The following is a 25,854-nucleotide window of genomic DNA, read 5'->3' as shown; positions in this document are numbered from 1 at the left end:
AATTTTTCCAGGGCTGTCTTACTCTGAAAGAGCGTATCCGTACTGCTTCCACTGCAGCAGCAGTGACAGTGATTTGCTTTGCATAAGCAAAGCCCAAGAGAGGGAACACATTACATATGTCTCCTCCATAACATGCTACAGTAAATATGAGACTAAAAGGGCTGAATAAGAGAAATCTTGGAAGTCGGATGGAGCTGTGCAGAGAAAGTGAACAGTCACGCCAGGCTCAGAGCCACAGTCGCAATTTGGCTTCGCACAGCCTTATATCATCTATAATAATGACACTCCACTTTGTCCCAGCTTTAATTTGGATCACCAGCTACAAATGGGAACCACAACAACAATAAAAAAATAGATGCTGATCCAATACTTTTTTACTGCCTTTTGAAACCTACTACATCTTTACAGCAAGAGGGAAAAAATAAGCTAATAGCCGTGAATCCATCAGCAGGGATTTCTCTCCATTTATGTCTTTCCTCCTGTATTGTCATAGACTATCTGCAAGCCTTACTAGGATGTAACGTTCCCCAGATGCAATGGGTTTCCCCCAGAGCACAAAAGTGGGCAACCCTTAAGAAGTACTTAGTTTAAATTAACATGAAACATCATAGAAGCATAACTGCCTCGAATACACAGGGGAGTGAAGGCAGGGAGCAAAAATACTGCTGTCAACAAGATCTAAACTTTAAAGTGAGAAAATATACACTCAGATATATTTATGATAAATTGTTTGTGGATACCACCCATTAAATTATTCATTTGCTGCAAAAGTCTAAGATATGTACTCTATATAAGTACTATAACAGACGAAAAAAAAGTCAATAGTAAGGGTCAAAGTGTCTCAGATTCAAACACTCAGCTACAAATCTTCATAGAAACATTTGTTTTCCAAGCTCCTGAGGGTAAAAGCCTCTCTAAGATTATTTTGCTATATATATGTAAGAAAATTCTCTAAAGACTCACTTCCATATAATTCCAAGATCAACACTTGCTTCGATTTCAGTGGTACAAGATATCAGAGGTCAAATTCATCCATTGGATGAACTTGACTGTAGATAGAATATTTGCAGAGACCAAAGAAGTAGATACAAAAAGTCTAAGGTGAAAAAAAATCAAGTACTAAAGATCATCTTTGAGCGTCTCATCAAGATAGCATTTTTTGCTAACTTCTTTAGCAAATTAGTCATCTTCCTCTTTATTATTGTGCAGTTGTTATCAAACTTGCTCTGATGCTGTGTTTATTTTTCTTTGAAGTAATAAATTTTGGATTTCTTTCATTTCTGTTATCAGGTGATTACCTCTTCATTCCTCCCTTTGTCTACAGCAGTGCTTCTGTGTGTTTTAGGATTTATTATATTTCCTTGTTAAATATGTGGGCACATATAGGGTAATTTACTGTTTCAAAGCACCTCCTTCAATTTGAACATCATCTTTGCACAAAAAACCTGTATCTGCAGATACCTGTAGGAGAAACCAGAATACTGTATTCACAATAGTTGTTGAGTGTGTGCTATCTTGACAGGATGGTAAGAAAAGCACTGATGAAACCCTTTCTTGCACAGAACTGGCACCAAGGAGTTATAAAATAACCGTGCAAAAGATACCAAGTCCTGCTTAAACATTGCCAAAGCAATCTGTTGCCAGGGGAATGTCCACATCTTTAATGCACAAATAGCAGAGTCAGTGCCTCATCAGTATTACACTAATGAAGGGCTGTGCAAAGAGAAGTGTTTTAAGGACTAGCCAAGTTTTGGAGTAGCATTGCCCCACAGCTAGCCAGCAGCCAGCACTGCCCCACTCCCAGGTCGAGGCATCACTTTCCCCAACACGGCCATGTTCATGGTCCACCAGAACCAAGGGGATCAGCCTGATTTCGTAATGCAAACCACCAGTCTGATGTCCTCTCCTCGCAAGAGCGGGAAGCACTTGCCGAGGACAAAGCCTGTAAACAGTCTACTCGTTGTTCAATAAAATACTTGTCACACATGTTAATCGTTATAATCTTTTGCAGTCAGATAGTGCCATTCATCTGATGAGCTCAGCCTACAAATTTAGCTTGAATCTGGTCTGGCGTCTGCCTTGAAGTATGCTTTGATTTGAAAATTACATTAAAACTCTCCCTAGAATTGTTTCTGTGTGTGCATGTGGGTCTGTGTGTGCCTGTACACGTGGACAGAAATTCCTAATATTTCCATACTGTTTGAATGAGCACTGAGCACCACAGGCCATCTGCCAGTAACTGTATTTCTGAACTTGGAAAAAAAAGAAAGGAAGAGATATTTTAATCCTTTTGCTCATAAGAGCAGCAATTTCTCTGGAAATTCAAGCAGCTCTGAAAGGGATGTACCGTTTCCAAAGGCAGCTCTCACTCAACAGGTTTGTGAATTCTCCCTAACTCGATGTCTTAATATTCTACCATGTCAAATAAGGACAAAAAATACATCTTTATCTAGCCAGGGTCCATATGGCAGGTGCTTTCCAAGACATTTGGAATCTCAGATGTAAAGTGCTAAAAAAAGGCAAAATAATATTGTTAAATGAGGGCAAGGCAGAAATGAAGTGCACTGTCAGAATGTCTTTGTGGATCATGAAGGTCTTTCTAATACTGCATACAGAGATCTGATATTCAGGAGAGACTTCTTAGTTTAGTCTGTCAGTTTTTACTGCTATGGTATGTGCAGCATCCTTTTGTTTGTTCCCAGAACTGTCCGGGTTTCTCCCCAGATTATATTTGTTACAGTTGGAAACTCTTCATCAGAATTTTCTGGAAAAAAGACAAACTCACCACTAACTGCCTGGGATGCAGTTAGTATTTCTTTATCACACCCCCTTTGCACAGCCACAGCAGCCTCTTCAGAACATCTTTTTATTTAGGCTTTTGCACTGTAATATTTCCTTTTGTATTTCTTGTACTTACCCACTAAAGTTAAAAAAAAAAAAAAGCATGATCCAAGGCTAGCACAATACAAACTGGCTAATGGAAAAAGCTGCACACTTGAATTTTTTTAGTCCTCGGAGCATGTGATGTCCAGTCTTGTGAAGCAGCAAAAGTCCCTCATAAGTGCTCCCAGATCTTGCTTCAGTGGCCATTTCTAGCAACCAATATCTGGTTTCCTTTTTTAAGTAAAACATGCTGTTATTCAGCTTGAACTACCTGGGGTCTAGAATTCTGAAAAAGCTAATAAAAAAAGTTTTCTACACAGTTCTATTTTTATATCAAATCCAAAGCACTGCAAGCCAGAGCTGTTACTTCAAATGAACATTTTTCTGTGTCATTGAGACACAGGTGTGTTGTAACAAGCATGAGAAATCCAAAGGACCAGTGAATCAAATAAATCACCAGAAATCCTGATAGAGAGGGAGAGACAAAGAGACAGACCTAGAAAATTAAACTGCTACACTGCTCTTGAAGAATTGCAATTTACAACGATGAAAAACGTCCTTGCAAATAACATCATTGAAAACTTCCAAGAGCTGAAATGTCAAATACTAATGCAATTCTGCTAAATATCCCCTGTATAAATCCCATTTCAGTGACATTAAAGAGTCAGAAGGCAGAGAATTACCATCCAGAGTGCCGAGCAGGGGAGGGGAGGAATGGAGATATGCCTGAAGACAGGAGAATCCAGCTAAGGGCCAGAATAAGCAGCCCATTACACTCTCTAGCCTGGTGAATTCGCACATGGAAGTAAGTAAGCACAATAGCTGTTTATGCTCCTATTTCTTTCCGAGAGCAGTAAATGAACGAGCCTTCTCCTTATCATGAATCTGTCAGGTTTAATGGAAGGCCTAGCCTGATTTTGAGTTAATTTGCTTGGAGCAAAGAAGTCTAAATGCCATAAACACCATGAATATCAACGGGGTCTAAGTGACGCTTGTGTAATACAAGAGGCTGTTATGCAGGCAGCCAAAGGCTTTTGCCTCAATTTTTTTTTTTTTAATACTTCATTGCCAATTTGCAATCTGAACAGGTACCTGGGGCCAAAGGGCTGCAGGGGCACCCAGCTGCAAACCCGCCGCTCCCTACTGGCACGGTGCTGCTCAGCAAGCAGCTGCTTTTGCTTCGCTCCTTTAGGGAGCTGGGGACCACAGATCTGCCTGCAGGAGAGGAAAAGGCAACGCAGCGATGCACGCTCCCAGGCTACACCCCACGTACCCACTTTGTGAGCTGGGAATGGAGCAGAGGCACGGGAGTCACCTGCCTCTCGCTTCGTTTCTCAGCTGGAGGACAGCAAAGAAGCAGTTCCCATCAGGTCTTTATTGCAAGGGGCCAGATCTGCATGAGAGCATCTACAGGCTGGTGAAAGCCATGGCCTTTGGGGCCTTGTGTGACAGCCTGGGCTCTGCAAAGTCTTTCTCTTGCAAACCAGACGGGTTCCTGCCTGCATGGAGGCCACTGGACCATGATCCATGTATGGGTACAGATACAATATTTGATAACAATATTGATTGCAGTGTTTTTGAAGTCGTAATTACAGGGCTGGTGGGAGGTCATTGAGCAAATGCTATTTCTGATAGTGCCATATTACATACTAGTAGACCCAATTCTGACACCTTCCATCAGTCACTTTGGTATTTCTCCCCTTGATGCTCCTTAATGCAGAGTGATCTGCAAAGTGCCATAGTCCTCCTTTACATCCCTTCTTACCCTGGCATCCTGTCTGCTGCGGGGTGTCTGTGTAGCCAGGGGTGCTGATCACCCATCTCTGCCCAGCCTCGTCTCATCCTTTCCCTGTACAGTCACTCCTGCCTGTACCCATCTGAAGGGTGGTGGAGAAAGCACACATGGCCCCAAGACCGTGATTCACCAGCTTAGATCAACACAGATACGGTGGGTGAGGTCAGCTGGCATTCATTTAAATATTATACATGTGAATATTAACTTGCAAAGTTAGTAAGTTGAGTTGCAAACAACATCTGGCTGGGAGAGTAGGAGGGCTTTTCTACTCTGTATTTCTGCACAGTGCCCAGCCCTGGGGGACCCCAGTCCAAGGCAAATGGTCTGCTGTGGACCACCATCCCGACTGAAACACCATACTGACTGTGATTCAGGTCTCTCTCTGGTTCAGCTGTCATGAAAAAGCCAGCTTTTTGCAGGGAAAATCTCATCAAGAGCAATACCAAAGCTATTGCTGTGGGCAGATCCCTCTGTTGTGGCATGTACGTAGCTACCCAGAGCAGCTGAAGTGGAGGAGCCTGCATCTGCTGCACCTTTCTCTACAGCTTAGCTCCCTGGAATGCAAAAAGCAAGAAGATACCAGGTTGCTTCTCAGATGGAGAACTTCAAGAGGAATTCACTGCTCGGCAGCCTAACTCTTCCTGTCCTCCCTCTCTCCCAGCAGCGCTCCTGCCCTCGTCTCTTTGAGATGCTGCAGCTCTGTATAGAGTAAGTGGTGACTGTGAAACCCTGACAAAGGAGAGGGAACTAATGGATATTTCTATTTCTGGAATTGCCCATTAGAGAGGCTATTCTGTGGTACGCAGCATGCCAGCGCACTTTAAAAAATAAATAGGAACAAGAATATTAGCAGAGGAAGCATATGTGGCCCCAAGACCATGACTCATCGGGTTAAATCGACCAGCTGAGGTCAGTGCTTCTATTTATCAGCTTTTAGTTGCAAATATGGCGATGGGGACAGTGATTCTATTACTTAAATTTTACATGCTGTGTAAAATATGGCAGTGATTAATGTCTGCAACTGAGGCAGCTAGCTAGCTATATGTGCTGCTTTTAGAATTTGGAAGCTATTCAAGGTCAAGAGGTCTAGTTTTCTTCCTAAAGTGGGTTTTCAGCTGGTAAAGGGCTTCCTACAGATTTCAGGGTCTGTATTTATAGGCAATAAAGGTATTTTGTGCTCTCATCAGCATCCAAAAACAGACCTGAACCACAGTTTGATGAGAAAAGCCCCACTAATTGTACTTCCACAGTCACCCATCCTTCATGCATTGTGGGACCATTAAAACATTGACCGTAAGCTGATGACAAGCATGAGGCTATTTTGACAAATACAGAAAACGTTTCTATATTGTGTTGTTGATTTTCCTTTTGGTGTCCCAAATTTTGGATACAAAGCATCCTCCCCTTTAGCCAGTCTGTACCCTGGTCATCAGCGCAGGGGGGGTTGGATTAGATGGTGCAGGTGTGGGGCCATCATCCTTGGTTTGCTCATGGGCTGCTTCATCAGGGCACATTGAAGCTCAGGCTCAAACACATGGTGGGAAACATCTCTCTGAGGAAGGTCCACTTTTGTTGCCAGGGCATCACATGCAGAACATTATGATAGGTGCAAATAACCTTACGGCCCTGCTGTCTTATATGTGAGTTGTTACCATTTTCACTGGGAAATTATTCCATTCTGGTTTTTACTGTCAATTAAAAAAATTTTTAAAAAATCAGAGGTAGTGCTGAAGGAAGGACAGTATTCCTTTCTGTCAAACACCCAGAAGCCCATAGACGTGACCAGGTACAATGCATTTGTACAGGAGAAGAGGCAGTCTTCTCTCCTCTCTTTCACCAGGAAACCACAACACGACGACAGGGCAAGCCCAGAGCAGAAGAGTAACTGCGCTGTCTCCAGTTATCTCCATTTCCCAGCAGAGAACCAGAGGTAAGTTAAAACCGAGCAACTCGCCGCTCTGATTCACATCCCACTGCTGTTATCCTTCATCCCACTGCTGCATGGGTAAACAGGGGCTCAGCAGGTCTGCTGAGAGAAAGCCAAACTCTGCTCAAGCCGGAGAGCCCACTCCAGAGGCTAATATGGCAGGCAGAGCCCAGATCGACCAGCACAGCACAATCCTATCTATCTCTGTTGGTCAAAACTAAGATCAGTAACACAGGGAAGTTCCAACCCAACAACTGTACTGCAACAAAACAGCTGGAGGCAGCTGGTCCCCCTTGCTCCAGGCAGCTTGGCTGGGGAAAATCCCAATGGAGAGACCACAGGCATCTTCAGGGCAAACCCATCAGAAGGGCAGCATAAACAAAGGGTGCAAGGCTGGACCAGGCATGCCAAGGGTTTACCAGCTGCTATCCCCAGCAAGGAGAAGGCTGGAGGGTCTGTTAGTGTATTAGTAAACCCCTCCAGGTGTTTGGGATGGGGCACGCCATCTCATATCTCTCCCTCCCCAGCCAGCCTCCTCCTTCATGCCTGACTCCTGCAAGCGGACACACTCAGGAGACGAATCCCCATCCTTCAACGCTGCTCAGCCTCACACACCCACGGCTGTCTGTCTGCCTGCAGCCTCTTAACAGGCAGACCCAGTCACCAGAATATGTAAAACTTCCTGTAGGAACCCTGTAGGCCCATGGTAATTACAGACAAACTGCGGTGCTGGTTGGGGCTGTGCTGTAATTACCAGCAGCAAAGATAAAACCTCCAAGCAGGCTCTCAAGCTATTTAGATTACAACTCCGCTCAGCTTAGCAGTGCCCTCCACAGCAGCATCCATCTTTCAGCAATATGTCAGCTGGTCACTGTGCAGGGTTTCTCACAGTTTTACCTGCTCCCCAGTTCTGTAAGTTTTTTGTTTGAGGGCTCGTTTGGGCTTTTTTTTTTTTTTTTTTTTAAGGCCAACTTCTGTATGAGATATTTTGGTAAAATCTTCTCCCCTAAAGCCCTCACTAGACACCGCTTCCAAGGTTCATATTAATGAATTTAATTATTTCCGATGGAAATTGCATGCATCCTAGGTCCCTGGAGCATCGAGAGGAGGTGATTTAACTAGTAATGTCAGTCTGATAATTTTGTGTCTAGGTTTAGAGGCATCCTCTGTGGCTTTTTCTCCACTAAGTGCTTGGTGTCTTGAATTTTTCATGGCTAAGACATCTATGACTAAGGCATCCAGAAAGATTATTCTTTTTAAATACAGGTTAGCTACTCTTTTATTTGATTTGTGTGGGTGTTATTTCACTCAGCGCTTCGGTGTCTTGTGACCCACTTACAGGCTGAAACAGGCTTCTGTGAACTTCCATGTCTTTGTATTCAGGTTGCTCTTAACTTAGAAAAAAAAACCCAAACCTCTGAGGCAACTCTATCCTTGACTTTTAAATTGGAAATGGCTATTCTGTATAAGTTATTGTAAAAATGTTCTATCAGTTAAATTCATGAGTCTCATGGGCTATGAGGGCCAAGTGGGGGCTCAGCAGGGCTCGGGGTGCTGGGCTTGCCTAGAAGGATAAGAAGTGCTGGGGACTGTAGTGAGCTTTTGTTAACCCTTGTGAAAGCTCATGTCCCACATCCAAGAGGGTCATGGACCCAGAGCATCTCCTGATTTACACGTGGCAGTTGGGGTGAAGCTGCTGCAAGGGCTCAGGTGCTCCTCACCCACCTCCAAATCCCCCCTGGGCGGGAGAGAGCACTGGGAGACCTTCCAAGATCCCTTTGGAGAGAGTCTAAAAGAAAAGGAAAAGAAAACCTACTTCTACCCCAAAACAACAGTGTTCTTGCGGGGAGCTCTGTTGGTGCCTGGCACTTTATTTTACTGGTATAATTGTGCCAGGAGAACATGTCTGCTCTTCTGTACTGATATGCCCTTAAGGAGTTTAAACAGTTCAGTCTGTCTTTGAAGATGTTGTGAGGTGACTTAATTATGACGTAAATGCACCTTCAGAGGGAAAATACCACAACATAACGGCTAGGAGTTACAGTCAGGATACCAGCCTTAGAAATGTAGGACACTTGCACAGCATCGGCACCAGGTTAACCTTATCCAAATAAAGCAAGCGAAGCATGAAAAGGAAGCATAAGGCTCCCAGTCTCTTGTTATCCTCACATCAAGGCAGGATGTCTTACCAGAAAATCGGATTTAGCCAAAACCTGTGATGCACAGTGGGAAACAGATACAGCTTTTGGTCAGGAGACTGGACTAGATTTACTAGCAGTCTCTCCTCACCTTCAGAGTCACCTTCAGTAACAGCCACTTCACAGGCCCCTGCAGCTTCAAGGAGAAACTTAGCCATTTCAGAGCAAGGCACGTGAAGACATAGATATGTAGAAATACCCCAATGACTCTCCACAACTTGGAATATTTGACTTGCATGGTATACTACATATTTTAGCTTTTTTCTTTTTCTTTTTTTTTTTTTTCTTTTTCCTTTTTTTAAGAACTGTGAAATATAACAGGTCATGAAGGAAAGCTAACGAGAAGGCAAAGTCACTTATTAACATAAAACACAGGCAGGAGACCAAGAATTGTCCTTTCAGTCCTAGAAATAAGAGGCACCAACGTAAGATGTATTTTATGCAAAAACTTAAGAAGTCCAGCTCCTGCGTTGTAGAACTCAGCAACTTAAATGCTAGGTGCTTACTGAAACACACATGGTCTGTCCTGCGATAAAAGCTAGTCGGTTATAAAAGACCTCACATCCACATAAACAAAAGCAGTAAAAGAACAACAAAATTACTTCAAAGGCAGCAAGTACTTGCAGAGATGTTGATTTCCCCAGGCACTGGGGTCAGTCTGTGATTTCAGAAGGTTCAGCTCCATCCCTTCCCTTCTGTTCTGCCCTGTCTCTAGTGGATCCCACCATGTGCCCAGAGACCCCAGCTAGGGGGGAGCTCTTTCAGTTTCTAGTAGCAGCTGTAAATCATCCTTTACATGGGACACCTGCTTTAAAACTTGCCCTTTCTTTTTCCAAAGATTTTAATGCTCTTCAGAAAGGCTGCTTCACATCCCCTGTGACTCAAAGCAGACAGAGAGCAAGGCAGAAAGTGGTGGGTAGTTTCTAAAGAAATCTAGAATGCCTACAAGTTTTTTATTTACATAGCTATGTAGACACTTAATTAAATTAAAAACCAATGACCACAATTTATTATATGAATCCAACTCTTCAGCAAACTGGGATTGCAGATGAGTTTGCTTTTTGCAAAATTTTTTGTTGATTCTCTGTAAATGATTCTGGCTGATGTTTCTCCTTATGGTGGAAAGACAAAAGGCAGTTTTCGGTAGGTGCTCTGGCTGTTCTGGAGTGACGTTAGCCTTTTTCTCTTGCTGAGGAAGGTTGGATGGAGGTGGCAATTTGTTTATTGGATTTAAATGAGGTTGAATTGAAAAATTCAGTTTTATAAGATTACAAGAACCTATTCTGAACACCATGGTGTAAATGAGAGGGTCTTTTACTGTACAGATGGGTGCAGTAGGAGAGATCCCCACAGGGAATACAAGTTCATGCTGCACTGCTAAGTTCCTTGATATTCATTCACAAATATGAATGGGTATTAATTACGAAACACAAGTATTTCACCAGTGCAGATATGTAATCCTGTCTTTGAAGAAAGTGACAGGTATATGTATTTGCTGAAAATATCCTGGAAATTCATGCTTTTGCAAAATAGTTCCTCATCTCCTTTTGTTTAACAGAAGTATACACAATAAGGATCTTTTCCTTAATGCTTGAAGTAGTGAAACAACTTTATAAATAACACCGATGGACTTGCATGACTTTACAAAACCTCAAAAAACTTACTCCATGCTATTCTGACAGCAGTGGATGGAGGTGCAGAGCTTATCCACCTCCCCACATCCCCCCATGTCATGCTACAGGCAGATCTGGTGCCTTGCTTGGGGTTTGCTGCCTGGATGAGACCACCTTGGTGCATTATCTGCCCGATATCGACATTGTCTTGCAAAGGAAATGTTGATTCTGGCAGTTTGGGTGGCAATATCTCCAGTCTATCAGTGAAATTAGACATTAAAAATCTGCATCTAAGAAGATGAAAGAACTGAATAATGTTTCCAGCACGTGTAAGATTTTGGGGCATTCAGGACAAAGCTGAATAATATTGTGAGGACTGCTTTTCTTCTGCTCAAATAAAACAAGAGCAGACCACCCTCTATTTCCCAGTCTCTGCCTCTGCTATTTGATCAGCCTGTTGAGTGGGAAGCTTGTTGGAGTGTCCAGCTTCGCAGTCTCAGTCAAAGCGATTAAGCTGATCACAGGATTACAGAAACGTTAGCAGAGAAGGACCTTTGGAGGTCATCCAGCTCAACCTCCCACTTGGAGTGGAATTTTTGCCAACACTGGATCCGGTCAGCTGTGGCTTTGCCTAGACAAGTCTGTAAGACCTTCAAGGACGGAGACACCACAACGCCTCTAGTTAGTCTGCCCCAGGGCTGCACCACTCTGCAAGTGAAGAAATTTTCCTGAAGTCTAATTTGAAACTCCAAAGGTGCAGTTTGATGCTGTCACCCACCGGTATGTTACCTGCTGCTACTGAGACCAGTTGGTCCCTGTTATTTTTTTAACTCCCCCCCAAATAGTTGTGGACCCTTCTCTTCCCTAGATTAAACAGTCCCAGCTCCCTCTACCTCTTCTTGTAGGCCACGTTCCCCAGACTTGTGACTGTTCTGATAGCCCTTTGATGGACCCTGTTTTCTCAACATCCTTTTGAACAAGGGGACCTGAAGCTGGACATGGTATTCCTGATGTGGACAAGACGGGGCTAATATCTTGCCTCTAACTACTGCCTATCATCTTCTTCATATTGTAATGAGAGTGTCCCAGTGGCTCATATCCAACATGGTCCATGTCCTTTCCATCAGTGCCACTTCCACTTGGCTCCCAGCCTGCACCAGTACATTGTTTTTTTTCCTACCCTGGGCACAGGACTCCACACTTCTCCTTGCTTAACTTTTTCAGATGTCTGTTGTCCGAGTTTCAAGTTTCTCTGTGTCCCTCTGAATTGAAACTCTTCCATTTGCGATATCAACCACTCTTCTTTAACTTACTATCATCATCCACAACGCGGATGCACCTTCTCTCTTCATGTAGGTGGCTGATGATGCTACTGAACAATATTAGCCCCAGTCTACTACTGGAGCCCAGTGGTCCAGCCAATTTTCATCTCACCTAACAGTCCAGCCTTCCAGCCTGTACTTCCATAGCTTCCTTCCAAGAGTGCTGTAGAGACGGTGTTGAAAGCCTTCCTGAAGCCAAGTGGCGTTATATCCACTGCCCCCTCCCATCCCCGTAGCCAGGCATTTAATCACAGAAGGCAGCTTTGTTGGTCAGGCCCAATTTGCACTTCATTTATCTTTGACCATTCCCTAGTACCTTCCTGCCCTGTTACATGTTTGGAAGCGGACTCAAGAGGTTGTGCTTCCTGCACTTGCCCGGGACTTGAGACAAGGCTGACTGTACCACGTCCTCCATCTCAAAGGCAGATGCAACACTGGCCAGTCCTCAAGGACTTCCCCGAGTCACCATTTTTTCCCAGCTGAAGCTTGCTATTGCTTTCAGCCCCTTGGGATGAATCCCATCCAGCCTTTCTGAGCAGTCCCTGCTCCTGGCCACCCACTTCCATCCCAAGCTGTCCGGGCACACACCAAACTCTGGTGCAGGCAAAGAAAAGTACATCAGCGTTTTCCATTTTTCATGTCACTTGGTTGTCTCCCTCACTCGTTGATGGACCCGTGGTGTTCACTATGGGCTGCATCTGGAAACAGCGTATGTGCAGCACCTTTGAGAACCCTCTAGATCTCCAGCGCTGAGGTGCGGGAACCTTATGGGCATGGGGCTCCCAGCCTTTGGAGAGGAGATGAGCCTGGGAGGAGAGGCGCTTCCAGGGCAGCCTTGACAGCTGGCTGCACATCTGAAACCAGCAAGTGGCAAATCTGCAAAGCCCTGTGCAGCTCAGAGACACCGATGGGGGAGAGCTGGGACTCATTTGACTGTACAACCAAAGGGCTGAGGACCAAGCAGACCTGAACCCTGTTCATTACTGTAACCCCACAGGGTGAACTCTCAGCTTTCTGAACTCCTTTCTGTGCCACTGATTAACATAACCTGCAAGACACGCCATGAGCAGGATAGTCACCAACCTGCTTGTACCTCTAGTTACCTTCTAAGCAGTTGCCTTCTGAAGATACACTTCAATTAAGGCTACAGTAATGGTTGCTTCTCTCCATCACTGCACAGAGTAAATGAAAATGTGCCAGACATTTCTGCTGTTCATGGCTCACAAATCCTTAACCCTTGTGCTGACTCTCAGCCATATGTGATCTTGGCAGCAGGTCCTGTCCATTCTCTACAGAAGAAAGAAAAGGAAAAAAAAAAAAAAAAAAAAAAAGAGGACACTTCAGTATGATCAAAAGATGACTTTGTTTCCCCTTAAAGAAAAATGTAAGACGTTGGTTTAAATGTGCATAAATCCTGCGTACAAATATCTCTGCATGTCAGCGCTGCTCGTAGAGAAGGGATTCTGTATGTCTTTGGCTGAGTGTCTCAGATTTGAGTATATTAAAATGTGTGTAAATCTTCAGCTGGATCTCAGAAGGAAGCTCTCAATAGCCAGTGCCTAACATCAGACAACACATTTGCAGCAAGGCATTTATTAATGCAGCAAATTTAGCTCCATTTCCTGTTTGCAACGTATCCAACAAACAGACTTCAGTTGTTATTCCAAATGTGTTTATAATTGCATTTTATTTCTGGCCTGTTTTATTTGTACATATTCCAGCTTAAGGAAGGTCACACGCGCTCCCTTGTTTCAAGTATAACTGCTCATCCGCATGACGTGGTGTTTTCCTGGATGGCTGAAACCTTTGCAAACAGGCGGCTGTTCCTCCTCTCCCACGCAGGCACAAGCGCAGCCCCAGACACATCTGCAGTGTACTGACTGGTGGGCATGAGCCAGACCCCTCAACACACAGCTGCCGCGCTTAGAGAAACTCTTCGACCCCAAAGGTCTCCTTGGACCACATGGGGTGGGACTGCTGGGAGAACAACCTCCAGGGGAAGATGCTCAGGTCTATCATGGCTATTACAGTTCATGGCCTCCCTGGATGGAGAGCAGCTCCCACATCACCTGAGAGGCAGCAAGCCTTCCCAGCCTCTGGCCCATGGCCAACTCCGCTTTCACCGGGGAGGAAAAGAGTAATGAAGCATGTATCCATACAAGATCTTTTCAAAATGTCATTAAGAACATTTCATAAGATTAAGGCCTCAGGAATCTCAGACCTTTCCAGGAGAGGAAGCTCCCTTGGATCAATTTTTGTGTGGGCACCAGCATGGCTTCTCCATCGAGGGCTCTGCTTACTGTCACAGCTGAGGTGGGTTCCTGCAAGGTTGGTGCTTGGAGAAACAACCTGGTTTTGCTAAATTCTTTCTGCAAGTCCTCCGAATACAGGGTCCATGATTTTTAATGGTGTGTAGACATTTTTCTGTTTAGCACTGCACAACTTACACATGACTTAGCTAAATCTTATTTTCAGAAGTGACTGAGGTACTCAGGAGCTTAAGGAGTCAGAGCAGGATTTTAAAAGCTGGTTGAGACATGATTTGGTTTCATTTGAACAGACAGGAAACAAAGAAGGACCTACGAAGACACCCTGGCAGTGGCAAAGAAAGCTTAGGAACTGCCTGTCATTTTGCTTTACAACCACCAAAGTCTTCTCCTAACGCCTACCTTCAAGATCAATCCCAGGGCAAAGGGAGAAAAAAAATCCAAGCTTTGAATAAATGTACAAAAGGAAGGGGCAACAGATAATAAATCCTGAAGGACTAGTGCATTAGATGATGGCAAATCCTTTTTGAGCAGACATCAGATGCACTAGATGGGACAGAACCGAATGATGTATTGGGAGACAAGACAGCAAAAATGAAAATCTAGAATATTTTAGTCTATTTTGCCAGGAAAACAGCTTATGTGATCACATTGTAAGTATATCTGTGCCTCTTTCTTCTCCCACTTGTCCCTTGTCATCAAATTAAATAGAAGTAAAGAAACCTTCTAATAAATTTAAGCAACTACAACCTCCATAAAAATAAATGGCCAAATAGAGAAGATGCTTTTTTAAGCTGCCACACAAACTCAACTCTTTGTTAACAAGCAGAGAGCCCAAAAGGGAATATTACTCTTGTATATAATGCTGTCACTGTAGGAAAAGCTTGAGTAAGACATACCAAGTCCTTCGAGCTCAGGAACAAGGTCTACTTGTATTAGAGAACCGGCTAAATCACCGCCCTCAGCTGCAAGTCCTCCCTGCTGCATGGACAACAGCTTGCTTTTGAAACAGGCAAAGAGCAATTTCAAGGTAAATTAGCACCAGGTTTTGTTCACCTTAACAAACCATGTGTTACAAGCTGTAGAAAACAGCGAGCTGCTTCGGTTCAGCCACCAAGGCAGCTAGTATTGACAAACGTATTTGTTGAAGACAGGGAGGTTCCTTGAGGCATCAGCAGGGAATCAAAGCAGAGGGGAAAGTGACTCCGAGGACAGGGTAATGGAGAGTCAAGCTCGAGTTGAGAGTAAAACTGAGAGCACATAAAGGTTAATAACAAAAAGGCAAGAGTGGAAACATCTAAGGTTGGAAATCAGTACAACTCATTCACGAGCACGAAAGAGGAAGTCACCAAGCAACAGGGAAAAGAGAAGAAACAGAGAAGACCAGGGGGCAAAGTCAAGAGAGAAAAAAAGGCAAAACACCAAATTGTTTGGAAGTACAGAAAGGGAGGGGGAGAAGCCAAAGGCTACTACTCATCAGCTTTTCTTTCCCTATTCTTTTCTGCTGTCTTAGGAACCAGCTTTTCTTCTCAAGGTTTCTACAGAAGCTTTCTCCTCCTGAGTCAGAAGGCATTTCTTACCATCAGCTTTTCATGGGCTTTGTGCTGCTGCTTTGTAGGCAGCAGAAAACAAGACCCAATGGGAGGAAACTCCAGATCTTACTCAGAGATTAACACGGGCAGCAGCTCTGACCACGCTTCTTCCCCATCCAAAGATCCTCCCCTCCTACCCACGAAGGCCACCTCCTACACGCACCTGAAATCACACTTTGTATTTGACACTTACAAAGCACTTGACAGCATCTTATTTTCTGAGTAATTAAACTGTTGTGTACATTAGGCATTACCACAGAATAAATGAGTTACTTTTTCAAGAAATTTGTACTTCTCTGAAGCTGGAAGCCCCCTTCCATATAGGACAGATGGACAATAGGGGAAACTAGGACATAACGGCTTTGACTGCCTGAAGCCCAGTTGAGGCAGAACTGAGGCTTTGATGGAAATCTTAAGAGTTCTGCTTCCCAAACTGGTGAAGACCACAGCCTCAGGAAAAAATGGAAATTACTCAGCAAATGAAAAAAAAAAAAAAAAAATCCTTTAGGTGTTGCATGCATGCGATACACAGTAACCATGTGCAGCTCATAGCTTGAAAGGGTGCTTTATTTTGTTTCAGTACAGATTCGGTCCAGTTCACAGAGAACACATTAGTTAATACATATCTTCACTTTGTAGGAGAAATGGGCATGAACACATGAGCACTCAGTCACCAGTCTTTTATAGCCAATTTATGCAACTTTTGCCTCGAAAGCATCATGTATGGCACAAAGGTTTCACTAGCATCCCATATACGGGCACCGTAACATCATCTCTAGAAACACAGGAGAGGAGGATGTAAATCTCAAGGACAGTAAAACTATATATATATATATATATATATATATATACTGCTTGGGGATTTTACTTTCAAAATCCTGTTTTTGACATTAACTTGAAAGTTTGTTTTAAAGGAATGTGTCCCTGAAAAATATATATTCTTCCTTGAGGCACACGTTCAAGTTCAGGCTATGGATAGCTGTCTTCACTTTAAGCAGCCATTGAGAGCTGAGGGCTCAGAGCAGACAAAACTATCTTAAAACCAGGTCTCCATGAGCTACAGCTGCAGCTAATAGGAAGAAGGGTACCTGAAACTCAGCAGAACAAAGCAGTCTCCCATGTCTAACCATTTTATTAGAACCTGAAATAGCAACGAAGGCAAGGATGTTAGCTAGATCAGTCCTGTTAACCTACCACACTTACCTTCCTTGTTAGACATAAGGTCTGATAGCACTTGTGAGGCTTTGGGTTTTTAAAGCACAACATAGGACTCAAGACTCCAAAAGCTCATCTATTTCCCCTGCACATCCCGGCTTCTATCAGGTGGTCTAGCAAAAGACACTGTCGTTCTTCACAAAACCTTCCGTTACTTACATCAAAGTTGACACACCCAGTACAAACCCTCCCCATCACAGACAGTTTTTACCTTTAAGCAGAATAAAGCTGATAAATACTGTAGGCAGCTATCTTCTATGTGGAAAAAAAAAAAAAAAACCAAACCAACCAACCAAACCAAACAACAACAAATCCTCTTTCTGGGGGGATTAAAGGGTGACTTCTTTTAAACCATGTTGGCTGTAAGGGTGACAAAACCCCAATATCCTCCACAACCTAACATGAAACCAGCAGGAACATGGAAAATACCTCATGGAATGAAGATGAGAGGACAGAAAAGGGACTATGAAAGATACTTTCAGTCTGAAGCACGTTTCAAGTAGTGTAGATTTTCAAAGCCATTTTAAAAGTTTTGTGCACTTAACTTGCTCCTGAATACGCTGCAATTTTTCTGACCTTTCCACCTAATTACTTTTCTCTCCTCTCAAAGAGCAACAGAAAATGAGAAAACAGATCACAGGAAAGACAATGAAAGCAGTGAGTTAGCATATACTATCAAGTACAGAAAGTATTCTGTAAGCTGTCAAATGTAAGAGCAACACGGCAACTTTCATTTTTCTTCAACTTAAAGCAATCACGTTTTGAAGCGTTTAAAAGAAAATGTCGGAAGTTCATGCCCAAGCTCCTCAAAGTTTTAAACACAGCATCTTACAACTGAGAGAACACTGTTTGTCTTTTTATTTGTAAACCAGAGTTTGAAATATCTTACAATATTCTTTTAATTTCATTTTTCTAAAGAAACAGCATTTAAGAACTGAGAGAACAGTGTGCCATTAAATGTTAAGGACTGTATTTTAAAAACCTTTATTAAAAAAAGGTTATATAGGTATGATGAATTTAAGTTGTGTTTTAAAGTCAACTACTTAAGCATCTAAATGATTGAAAATGAAGTGCAAAATTGGAAGTCCAGTCACAGATGAGGCCGTAGAGCTGTGCTCAAGAGAGAAGAGGTCTACCCATGGCAGGCACAGCTGCACACTCGCAAGCTAACTCAGTCTGTCTCAGCCATGAATCCTGCAGATCTGAGCCACACCGCTGATTAGGTCAGTTTGATCTACTGAATATAAACCCTCCCTTTCTAATAAGAAGGATATTAACTAAAGCTTTCAGTTAAGCAATAAAACCTTTCTAATTAGCAACAAAAAATAAAAATCACATGCTTGCTCTGTTTCAGGCACTTTCAAGATCATAGTTTATTTACTGTAGATAAAAAGCTAGTATACAGATTAAGGGATCCCTTAAATTTCAACTCTACAGTTATACACCATCTAGTATTCTTGCTCTGAACATTAACCAAAAAGTTTCTAAACACCTGTAAGCCCCACTATAAATCTGCATTGTTTTCAGGAAAAAAAAAAAAAAAAAAATCAATGCTTAATTTTTTCAATGCATAATATTTACACTGTGAAACCAATGGGAGATAACAAGCAGTGGCAAAGAGGCAATAAATTTTAAAAAGCCAAAGTTTTATATTTTTTTTTACAATAGTGTGCTAATCAGCATAATTGTATATAAAAAAAAATAAAATATAGCAGAGCGTCCCAGTACAGAAATCTTAATCGTCTGAACTGCAGTCATTACTTGCTAATCATTTACATGCAACACCTGCTAGGACTGACTTTTTGTTTTTAAAGTGTAAAATAGATTATGAGGTTTAAGAGACAAACATTAATTTGTGTACAAAACTGAAAACTGCACTCAAGAATTGTACTGGTCATGAGCCTCTTCCATACAGGAGGGGAGGGAAAAAACCAAAAGTACAAACAATGACAGAAAGCGGTCTCTTTCCGTACATTAATTATCAAAGGCAATGCATAGACTGACAATACCTGGATGGCAAACTCCGTAGACACTGGAAACAAACAGCTTTGACATACATGCTCTTTACAGGAGGCCTTTCTTTCCGTTGAACGGCAATGGCTGACAGCAAATAAGGGGCACCAGGTGTACAGCTACGTAGATCTTGCAAAATACTAAGATGGGGCTGTTGTTAATATACAATTTGAACTATATATACAATATAATGGAATGTATCCCATCCCAAAACTGGTTTATGAAACAATTGGACCTTTCTATACTAGCCTTATGATTCAGCTATCGTTCTAATGAAAATATAAGTACACAAGAGACTTGCATGAAAAGTAAAATTTATGGGGCATTTTACAGGAGCTATTGACAAAGCTGCTTAATGCCATTTCTGCTTTTAAAGTAACTGTTAGATAGAACTGAAACAACATCTGTGTATAAAATGTCCTGACAGACACTTCAACATGGAGCTTTGGTGATTTAAAAAGGCCTTTTTTAATCTGTTATGAACTGTACTGCAGAAGTATTGATGCATGCACACATCTGTGTCAGCTGAGACTAGTGGTCCAACTGCATGCACATTTCCTCCTTGAGGTGCTTTCCATGTTAAACCACTTCAATAACAATAAGATGAAAAATAGATTAAACAAAGTATTTCAGGTAACTCAAACTGACTAGGAAATGGAATGCCAATATGGCAGTAAAACCTTTTTCTGTTGTTTTTAAACAGGAAGGTCTCTTGTACCAGCAGAATCCTGTATACAGATACACAGAGAAGGAGGGAATACACCACTTATAATTCCCATTAAACAAGAGCCGATTCATCATGTGAGAAGGTACAAATTACAGAAATCATGAATAGTCAATAGAAGAGAAACAACTGGTTTACATGAAAGAAGAGAGAACACTTCAGTCCGAATGCAGTTACTTTGTGAAAGCTGCTACAACAGCCCACAGAACCTCATTCGTGTTGGCTTTCATACATTCAACCTCAGGGTCTAAATCCAGAAGCTGTCGCACTCTCTTTGTGGCTAAATCATACTGCTCATCCAAAAGGGGGGCAAAAGCGTTCTCCAGAACATCTGAAGCATGGGCTAAATAAACAAGTGCCAGCAAGCGCTTGTCCATGCGGTGAGGGTCATTCACCCATTTGTCAAGAACTGCTTCTTGAACCTTCTTGATGAGGCGCTGTTTGATATTGTTGTTGGTGAGAGGGTGCGTAGTCATGTCAAAAAGAAGGAAGTTCTGTTTCTCTGTTGTCAGTACACCTTTTTCCACTAGATTTTTAGCTAGCCGTTCACGGACATTTCGTAGTTGGTAGTGCAACTTCAACGGGTTCCATGTTTCACCTAAAAAAACAAGCAAAAAACCCAACAGTCAGGCAAAGTTTAAGCTGTATTATTACAGTGATTTTTTTCCCCCACCCCATTGTGCAGAACGGGCTGTCAAATTCATATAGCTGACTATTACACTAAGATATTGTGCTAATGTCAGCATTTCTCTGATCTCTGACCTACCCAGATATAGGCTTAGAGACAGAGACCATGAGAGCCTCCTTGGAAGAGCTTCAGCGTATGTTTAAGGTTTGGACGAAATGCTAGCTAAGCCATGTCTTGATTAAGGATATGACAAATAAGCAGTCTTGAACTGAATTAAAAAAAAAGGCACAGAACTCAAAACAGTCATGAAGAAAGAGTTTACTTTTAATAATAAAAATAAGCATCTCCTCCAATCTTGTGCATTAGTCTGCTTCCAGTCTTTTACCATTTCAGAGACTGCAAGAAGTTTCATTGCCTTTCTGCCACAGAGACAAGCTAATGCACACCTACCCTGTGCATTTCTTTATTTCTTCAGGTTTTCATTCTTCTCTCCCTTCCCGCCCCCAGCAGTGACCATGCACTGTGTCAGTGGGGGGGGGGGTGTGTACACAGGAACGCATGTTGGGCAGGGGCTTCAATGTTTCTATAAAAATTATTTCTAATGCTTTTTGTTAAGGCAGGAGAATCTGACCCTTCAGAGTGCATGACTGTGTGTGCACAGAGAAGGTAATTTAAAAAGCACAAAATCAGCATCAACAGCTACTGATAAAGCTAAAATTGTTAAGCACTGAGAAATCCACCTTTGCTTAAGAGTACTTAACAAGCTAAAAATTTTAGGTCCAGCCTACCTAAGTATTTATCAAAAGTATTACAACCCCCTCCTGATATAAAAGAGTCTATGCATTTTAAGAGGCAAGGGAAGAAACAGCATTAAGTATTTCTTACACAGATGGGGGTTTTCTATGAATGATACAAGAATTTCTGTATCAATTTGTTTCTATTTCAGAAAGCTTCTAAAAATTCATCGGTTAACATACAATAATAATAATAAAAACCACAGATGACTTTAAGGGTTGTCCCGCTGTGATGGAAGGTGACATACACTCTATCCAAGTAACAGCCAAATGAAGTAAACAAATGAGGTGACACCAACTGCATAGTGAAAGGCAGAGAACCCACCCAGGCCTGAACTACACAAGTCCCGGTAGGTCCCACACCTCACTTAACGTCATTCCCCAGATTGGCCATGAATGAAACGATCACGCACACATACACACACACACACACACACAAGTAGTTTCCTTACAGCATTTTACAGGGCAAAGGCTATTTCCTAGATTTTACTACATTTGTTAGGTGGATGTGGCTATACGCTAACATTAAAAATCAGTGCTGTGGTGACACCTTGTGACCAATCTCCTCAATTACACAGACACTTGCTTGTCGACGCACAGACAGGTGTTTGCTACATCTACAGGAAGACCTGACATTTTGATCCAAACTTCTGTATTCCCTACTCTTGCTTCCCTTAGAGACTATCTTATAAACAACATCAGCCTGGCAAGCATCACCTTACATGTCCATATAAATATTTCCATGATGGCTTTGAACTCATATGCATTGTAACTTCAAGTAGCATTCTTCGCATCACCGATAATTATGGATAGAGTAGCTATTTTCCCAGGATCAGGCCCTAAAGCAAAATTCTAAAAGTTTATTAAAAGAAACAAAACAAAACACCAAAATATTTTTCTTCAAAGGGCAGTCCTCTGAACCATGGGAAATGCAAAGAACCCTAATGCCATCCAAGAACTAGTAATTAATAACCATGTGCAAGTAAAAATGATTGATCCAAGTCTTAGCCGCAACACTGATGATAACTATCTTCCCCGAGCCAAAGCTCAGCAGGGTTGGGAAAACCTTAGCTTAGCTCAAAGAAAACCTACAACATTGTTCATTCATTAGTTGACCTTTTTTGAATCAGTACTAACTTGATGTGCTTTGCACTGGGAGAGAAGGTGAAATGTCAGCACAAATTATGTATTTGGGACAAGAAAAATGAATTGTTTTTGCAGACTGTAAAAGTGGAGAGCTGAGGAAGAACGGAACTGCAAGGCTACGAAGCAGCCATGCCCCCTACTGACAGGGACTGCTTTGTTCTCCTCTCTCCCCCCTCTGCTTGACAGTCAAAGACCAAGAGGAGAGGGAAGGCAAGGACAGACAGGAGTAGGAATTGCTGTGCAAGGAAGGCTGTTTAAGGTGGTACAGGACAAATGGGAAGAACATAATGAAAATAAGGCAGGGAAAGGTGGAGAGATTTGCTCATTTTTGAAACTTATTGGTTGTTACAAGTAACAGATTTAGATAGGCAACTTCAAGTTTCATTACCCCCTACCACCCAGAGTCATGTTGTTGACAAAACAGTGGGTTTTTTTCCTGCACTGTTTGTGCAACTGAAGTACAGGTCTGATCTACTCCAAGGAAGCTGCATTTTATGTGTTTTGTAGAAACAGACAAATGCTGGTGATGAATTCTGGCTACAGAAAAAAAAAACAAAACAAAAAACCACAAAAGCAATGAAAGCACTACATGTTAAAAGATGGTCATTGTTAATTTCAGTTTAATTTATGCATCCTGAGGATACAACTGTTGGTGAGGTATATGAAAAATGTTAACCGCAATTGTAAAGATGAAATATAATTGACATTTCATTTTTTTTGCAACAGTTTACTAGCTTTACAGAAAGAGCTGTGTGCAAAAGTACTCATCCTGAAGACTCTGTTTTGAAGAAGTACCTAATACTTGAAAATATTTATTACCTTTCTCCAGTTAATGGAAAAACAGAACTCCTAACTCTTTACTGTTTCTTTATGATTAATGGCCAAATCATCCTCAATTTTAAAATCTGAGCAGTGAGCTCCTTATCTCCTTTCTTTATCAAAAGAGCTGAATACTGAATCCATACACCTATATGCCAAACTTCCACTAACCCTCATTTCCAATTAGAGAGAAAGGCAGTTATATCTCCCAGGTGCAGTCCTGATTTACTTCAGAGCCAGTGGAAGGCACCTCTTCCACAGAGTTCAGATGTCCACTGACACTTCCATATAGATCCTTTCTGTACCCAGTTAAGTCAAATGCAACAGTTACTTATATTTGATTAAAGGCTACAATCAACAAGAGACTACCCTAGAGGGCGGACTAATTAACTTTTTTGCATACTTTCTTCCCAAAAAACTTACAGTATAATCTCTAGTGATGCCAGGTAATTAGCTTTATTGGGGGGAAAAAAGCAAATACATTATGTCCAAGGCTTACCACTAAGCAGTTCAATCCAATTTTGTACTGTTTCAGGAGGCTGGGTCTCTTTTATGTGTTTCAGAGCTTCATCAAGCAGAACATCCCCTGTAGGAGCATCTGACTTGCAAACCACCTAGGGTAGAATAAAACACAGTCAGTATTTTGACTTAATTTATATACCATAAACATCCACCAATAAAAACTGGGAAAATCTACCCGTTATCAAAACCAAGGAAATTAAAAAAAAAAAAAAAAAAAAAGAACCATCTCTAAGAATACGCAACTTCTAAAAAATACCTAGTTGTTAAAAAAAAAACAAACTATCTAGGATTTTAATTACAAAGCTATGTTAAGCCTTAGGTTATCTAAAACTTAAATTAACCTTAACTGACTAAAACGATAGTATTAATAACATGCATAATACCTAATTTTTTCAAGGAAGATAATCCACTAACCCAGCCAGGTCCTTTGCTTCCTCCCCAAAACAAAGTATACTACAGTGTTAAATTACTCTCTGACTGCAGTCTGTTTTACTGCTTCAAGTCAATTTATTCAAAATACTACAGTTAAACAATTAGGCCATGTGAAATTGAGAAATCAATTACAAACTGAAAACAGAGGAAAACTGGTTTTCTTCCATGTATTAATGGATAAAAATAGGTTCAAGACAACACCTGTAAGTTCTACAGCTCTGAAGAACACAATGACCACCAACACCACGTTCCGTTCACTAACAGTTAAAACACAGTATTAGGCAAAATATTTATGTACTAATAAACCCCTTAATACGCAATAATAAATGCAATATCATTTGTTATTTAATAACTTGAAAATTACTTGAGCTTTTCCCTCCAGAGAGCACAGGAGAACAACAACAACAAAAATTCATTCAGAGTAACACAATAAAATTTAAGAATCTGAATAACTGCTTGTTTACCAGTATGAGTACTTATACAAACCATGTACAAATACAATTTTTTCTGGTTAGAAAAACAAGAGCACCAAATGAAAGCACACAGATTAAACTGGCCCAAGTAAACAGGTTTGAATAAAAACAAAACAACAACAATAAAAATCTACCTTTCTTTAGGAAAAGAAGAATTACTACAGTTTCAAAGCTATTTATGAAAATAATGACTGAATCTTGCAATTTAAATAGTATTACAAGTTTGCACTTTATAAGCATCCGGTAAAAAGACAACAGGTAATTGACAGAAAAACTAACACATCAACGTAATTCCATATATACAAGAGAAGAAGCAAGTGAAAGCTCTTATTTTTCATAAAGCTTCACAGTAGTCAGAGAGGTGTCCTGGAAAGGCTTTAAGTGTCCTACTGAAATGCATCCCAAGCTTAGTTCTGTTCTGTAGTTCTAATAATCCTTACTGCAAACAATAGAGGAGTACAATACACTTTCATAGGGTCTATAGATGACACTGAAATGAGTTGCAATGGTAAGACAGCTTCACTACTGGCAAGATGATCCCAAACTAGAGATGTGTACTAAGTCAATGACATTAAATGAAAAGGTAAATTGCTCAGAGATCTTTGTGAATACCTAACAGGTCATAGCTGCAATACTGTTTCCAGTTTAGATGGTATATATAAAGCACAGAAACTAAGATTTTTAATAAAATCAGCAAGAATGAACCAGTCCACAAGGCCAGGCTAAAAAGAACAAAGTTTGTTTAGATCTAAAAAGCAAGCATGTAAGATATTTTTACAAAGAGTGTGTCAAACAGTAGTTTAGGGTGCCTACTTTGGGAAAAAAAGATACCGGCTTATTCTGGAAACACAGAAGATGCAGGATGTAGTGTCAAAAACTTCAACGGGCAAACTAAACACCCAGGGAGCTGCTGAATTCCATTCAGTGGAGAATTTTAAGACTAAACATCTGCCAGGGAGGGACCAGAGAAACATCACTATCTGTTACTGCATCAGGATTAAATGGTCTCTTGAGATACTGTCCAGGTCTCCATTTTTCGGAGCTGGAGATCGCTCCAACCACAAACGTTGGATATTTGGCTTTAAGAACACAACTACATTTTAATCCAGACAATTCCTATTCGAAACTAACACACAACAATGCATATTTACCTTTCTCATTTGCAAGCTTGCACCACATTGTCACTCAAAATCTTTATTAACCACATACAACGATATTACATATCTTCCAGTTTTATATCAAGATTCTGAATCTTTAGAAGTTTCTGTTCTTTAATTATACAGGAGCATACTTCAAGTCGGGTTTTTAAGCTGCTAGATTGTGGCAATTAATAGCCACCTTTCAGATATGCCTTTAATAATTAACCTAAAACACCCAACTCATTTATCTTTGCTTCTTTTTAAAACTGATTTTCCAGCAGTATTTTAGTTTCTTTGAAGTGTCTTATATGATTAGTTTCACAGTAACCTTAGTTACACTGGATTGCTCCAG

General features: G+C 41.4%; 1 protein-coding gene across 1 annotated transcript in view; it reads right to left on the bottom strand.

Moving 5' to 3' along the window:
- Positions 1 to 17,075: 17,075 nt before the first annotated feature.
- The window catches only part of GOLPH3 (golgi phosphoprotein 3), a 34,185-nt gene continuing 25,406 nt past the window's right edge, over positions 17,076 to 25,854 (bottom strand). Inside the window, exons 3-4 of the mRNA XM_009464708.2 lie at positions 23,436 to 23,550; positions 17,076 to 20,147 (exon numbers count right to left, since the gene is read on the bottom strand). Of these exons, the coding sequence (XP_009462983.2) occupies positions 19,723 to 20,147; positions 23,436 to 23,550 (540 nt within the window). The 3' untranslated portion in view covers positions 17,076 to 19,722. The remainder of the gene's footprint in view (positions 20,148 to 23,435; positions 23,551 to 25,854) is intronic.

The sequence above is a fragment of the Nipponia nippon genome, unplaced genomic scaffold (genome assembly GCF_047370975.1).
Source record: "Nipponia nippon isolate SJK-2023a ecotype South Korea unplaced genomic scaffold, ASM4737097v1 scaffold_39, whole genome shotgun sequence".
Taxonomy (NCBI): domain Eukaryota; kingdom Metazoa; phylum Chordata; class Aves; order Pelecaniformes; family Threskiornithidae; genus Nipponia; species Nipponia nippon.
Note: the sequence above shows the minus strand (reverse complement) of the source record. Positions and strands in the feature narration are given on the sequence as shown.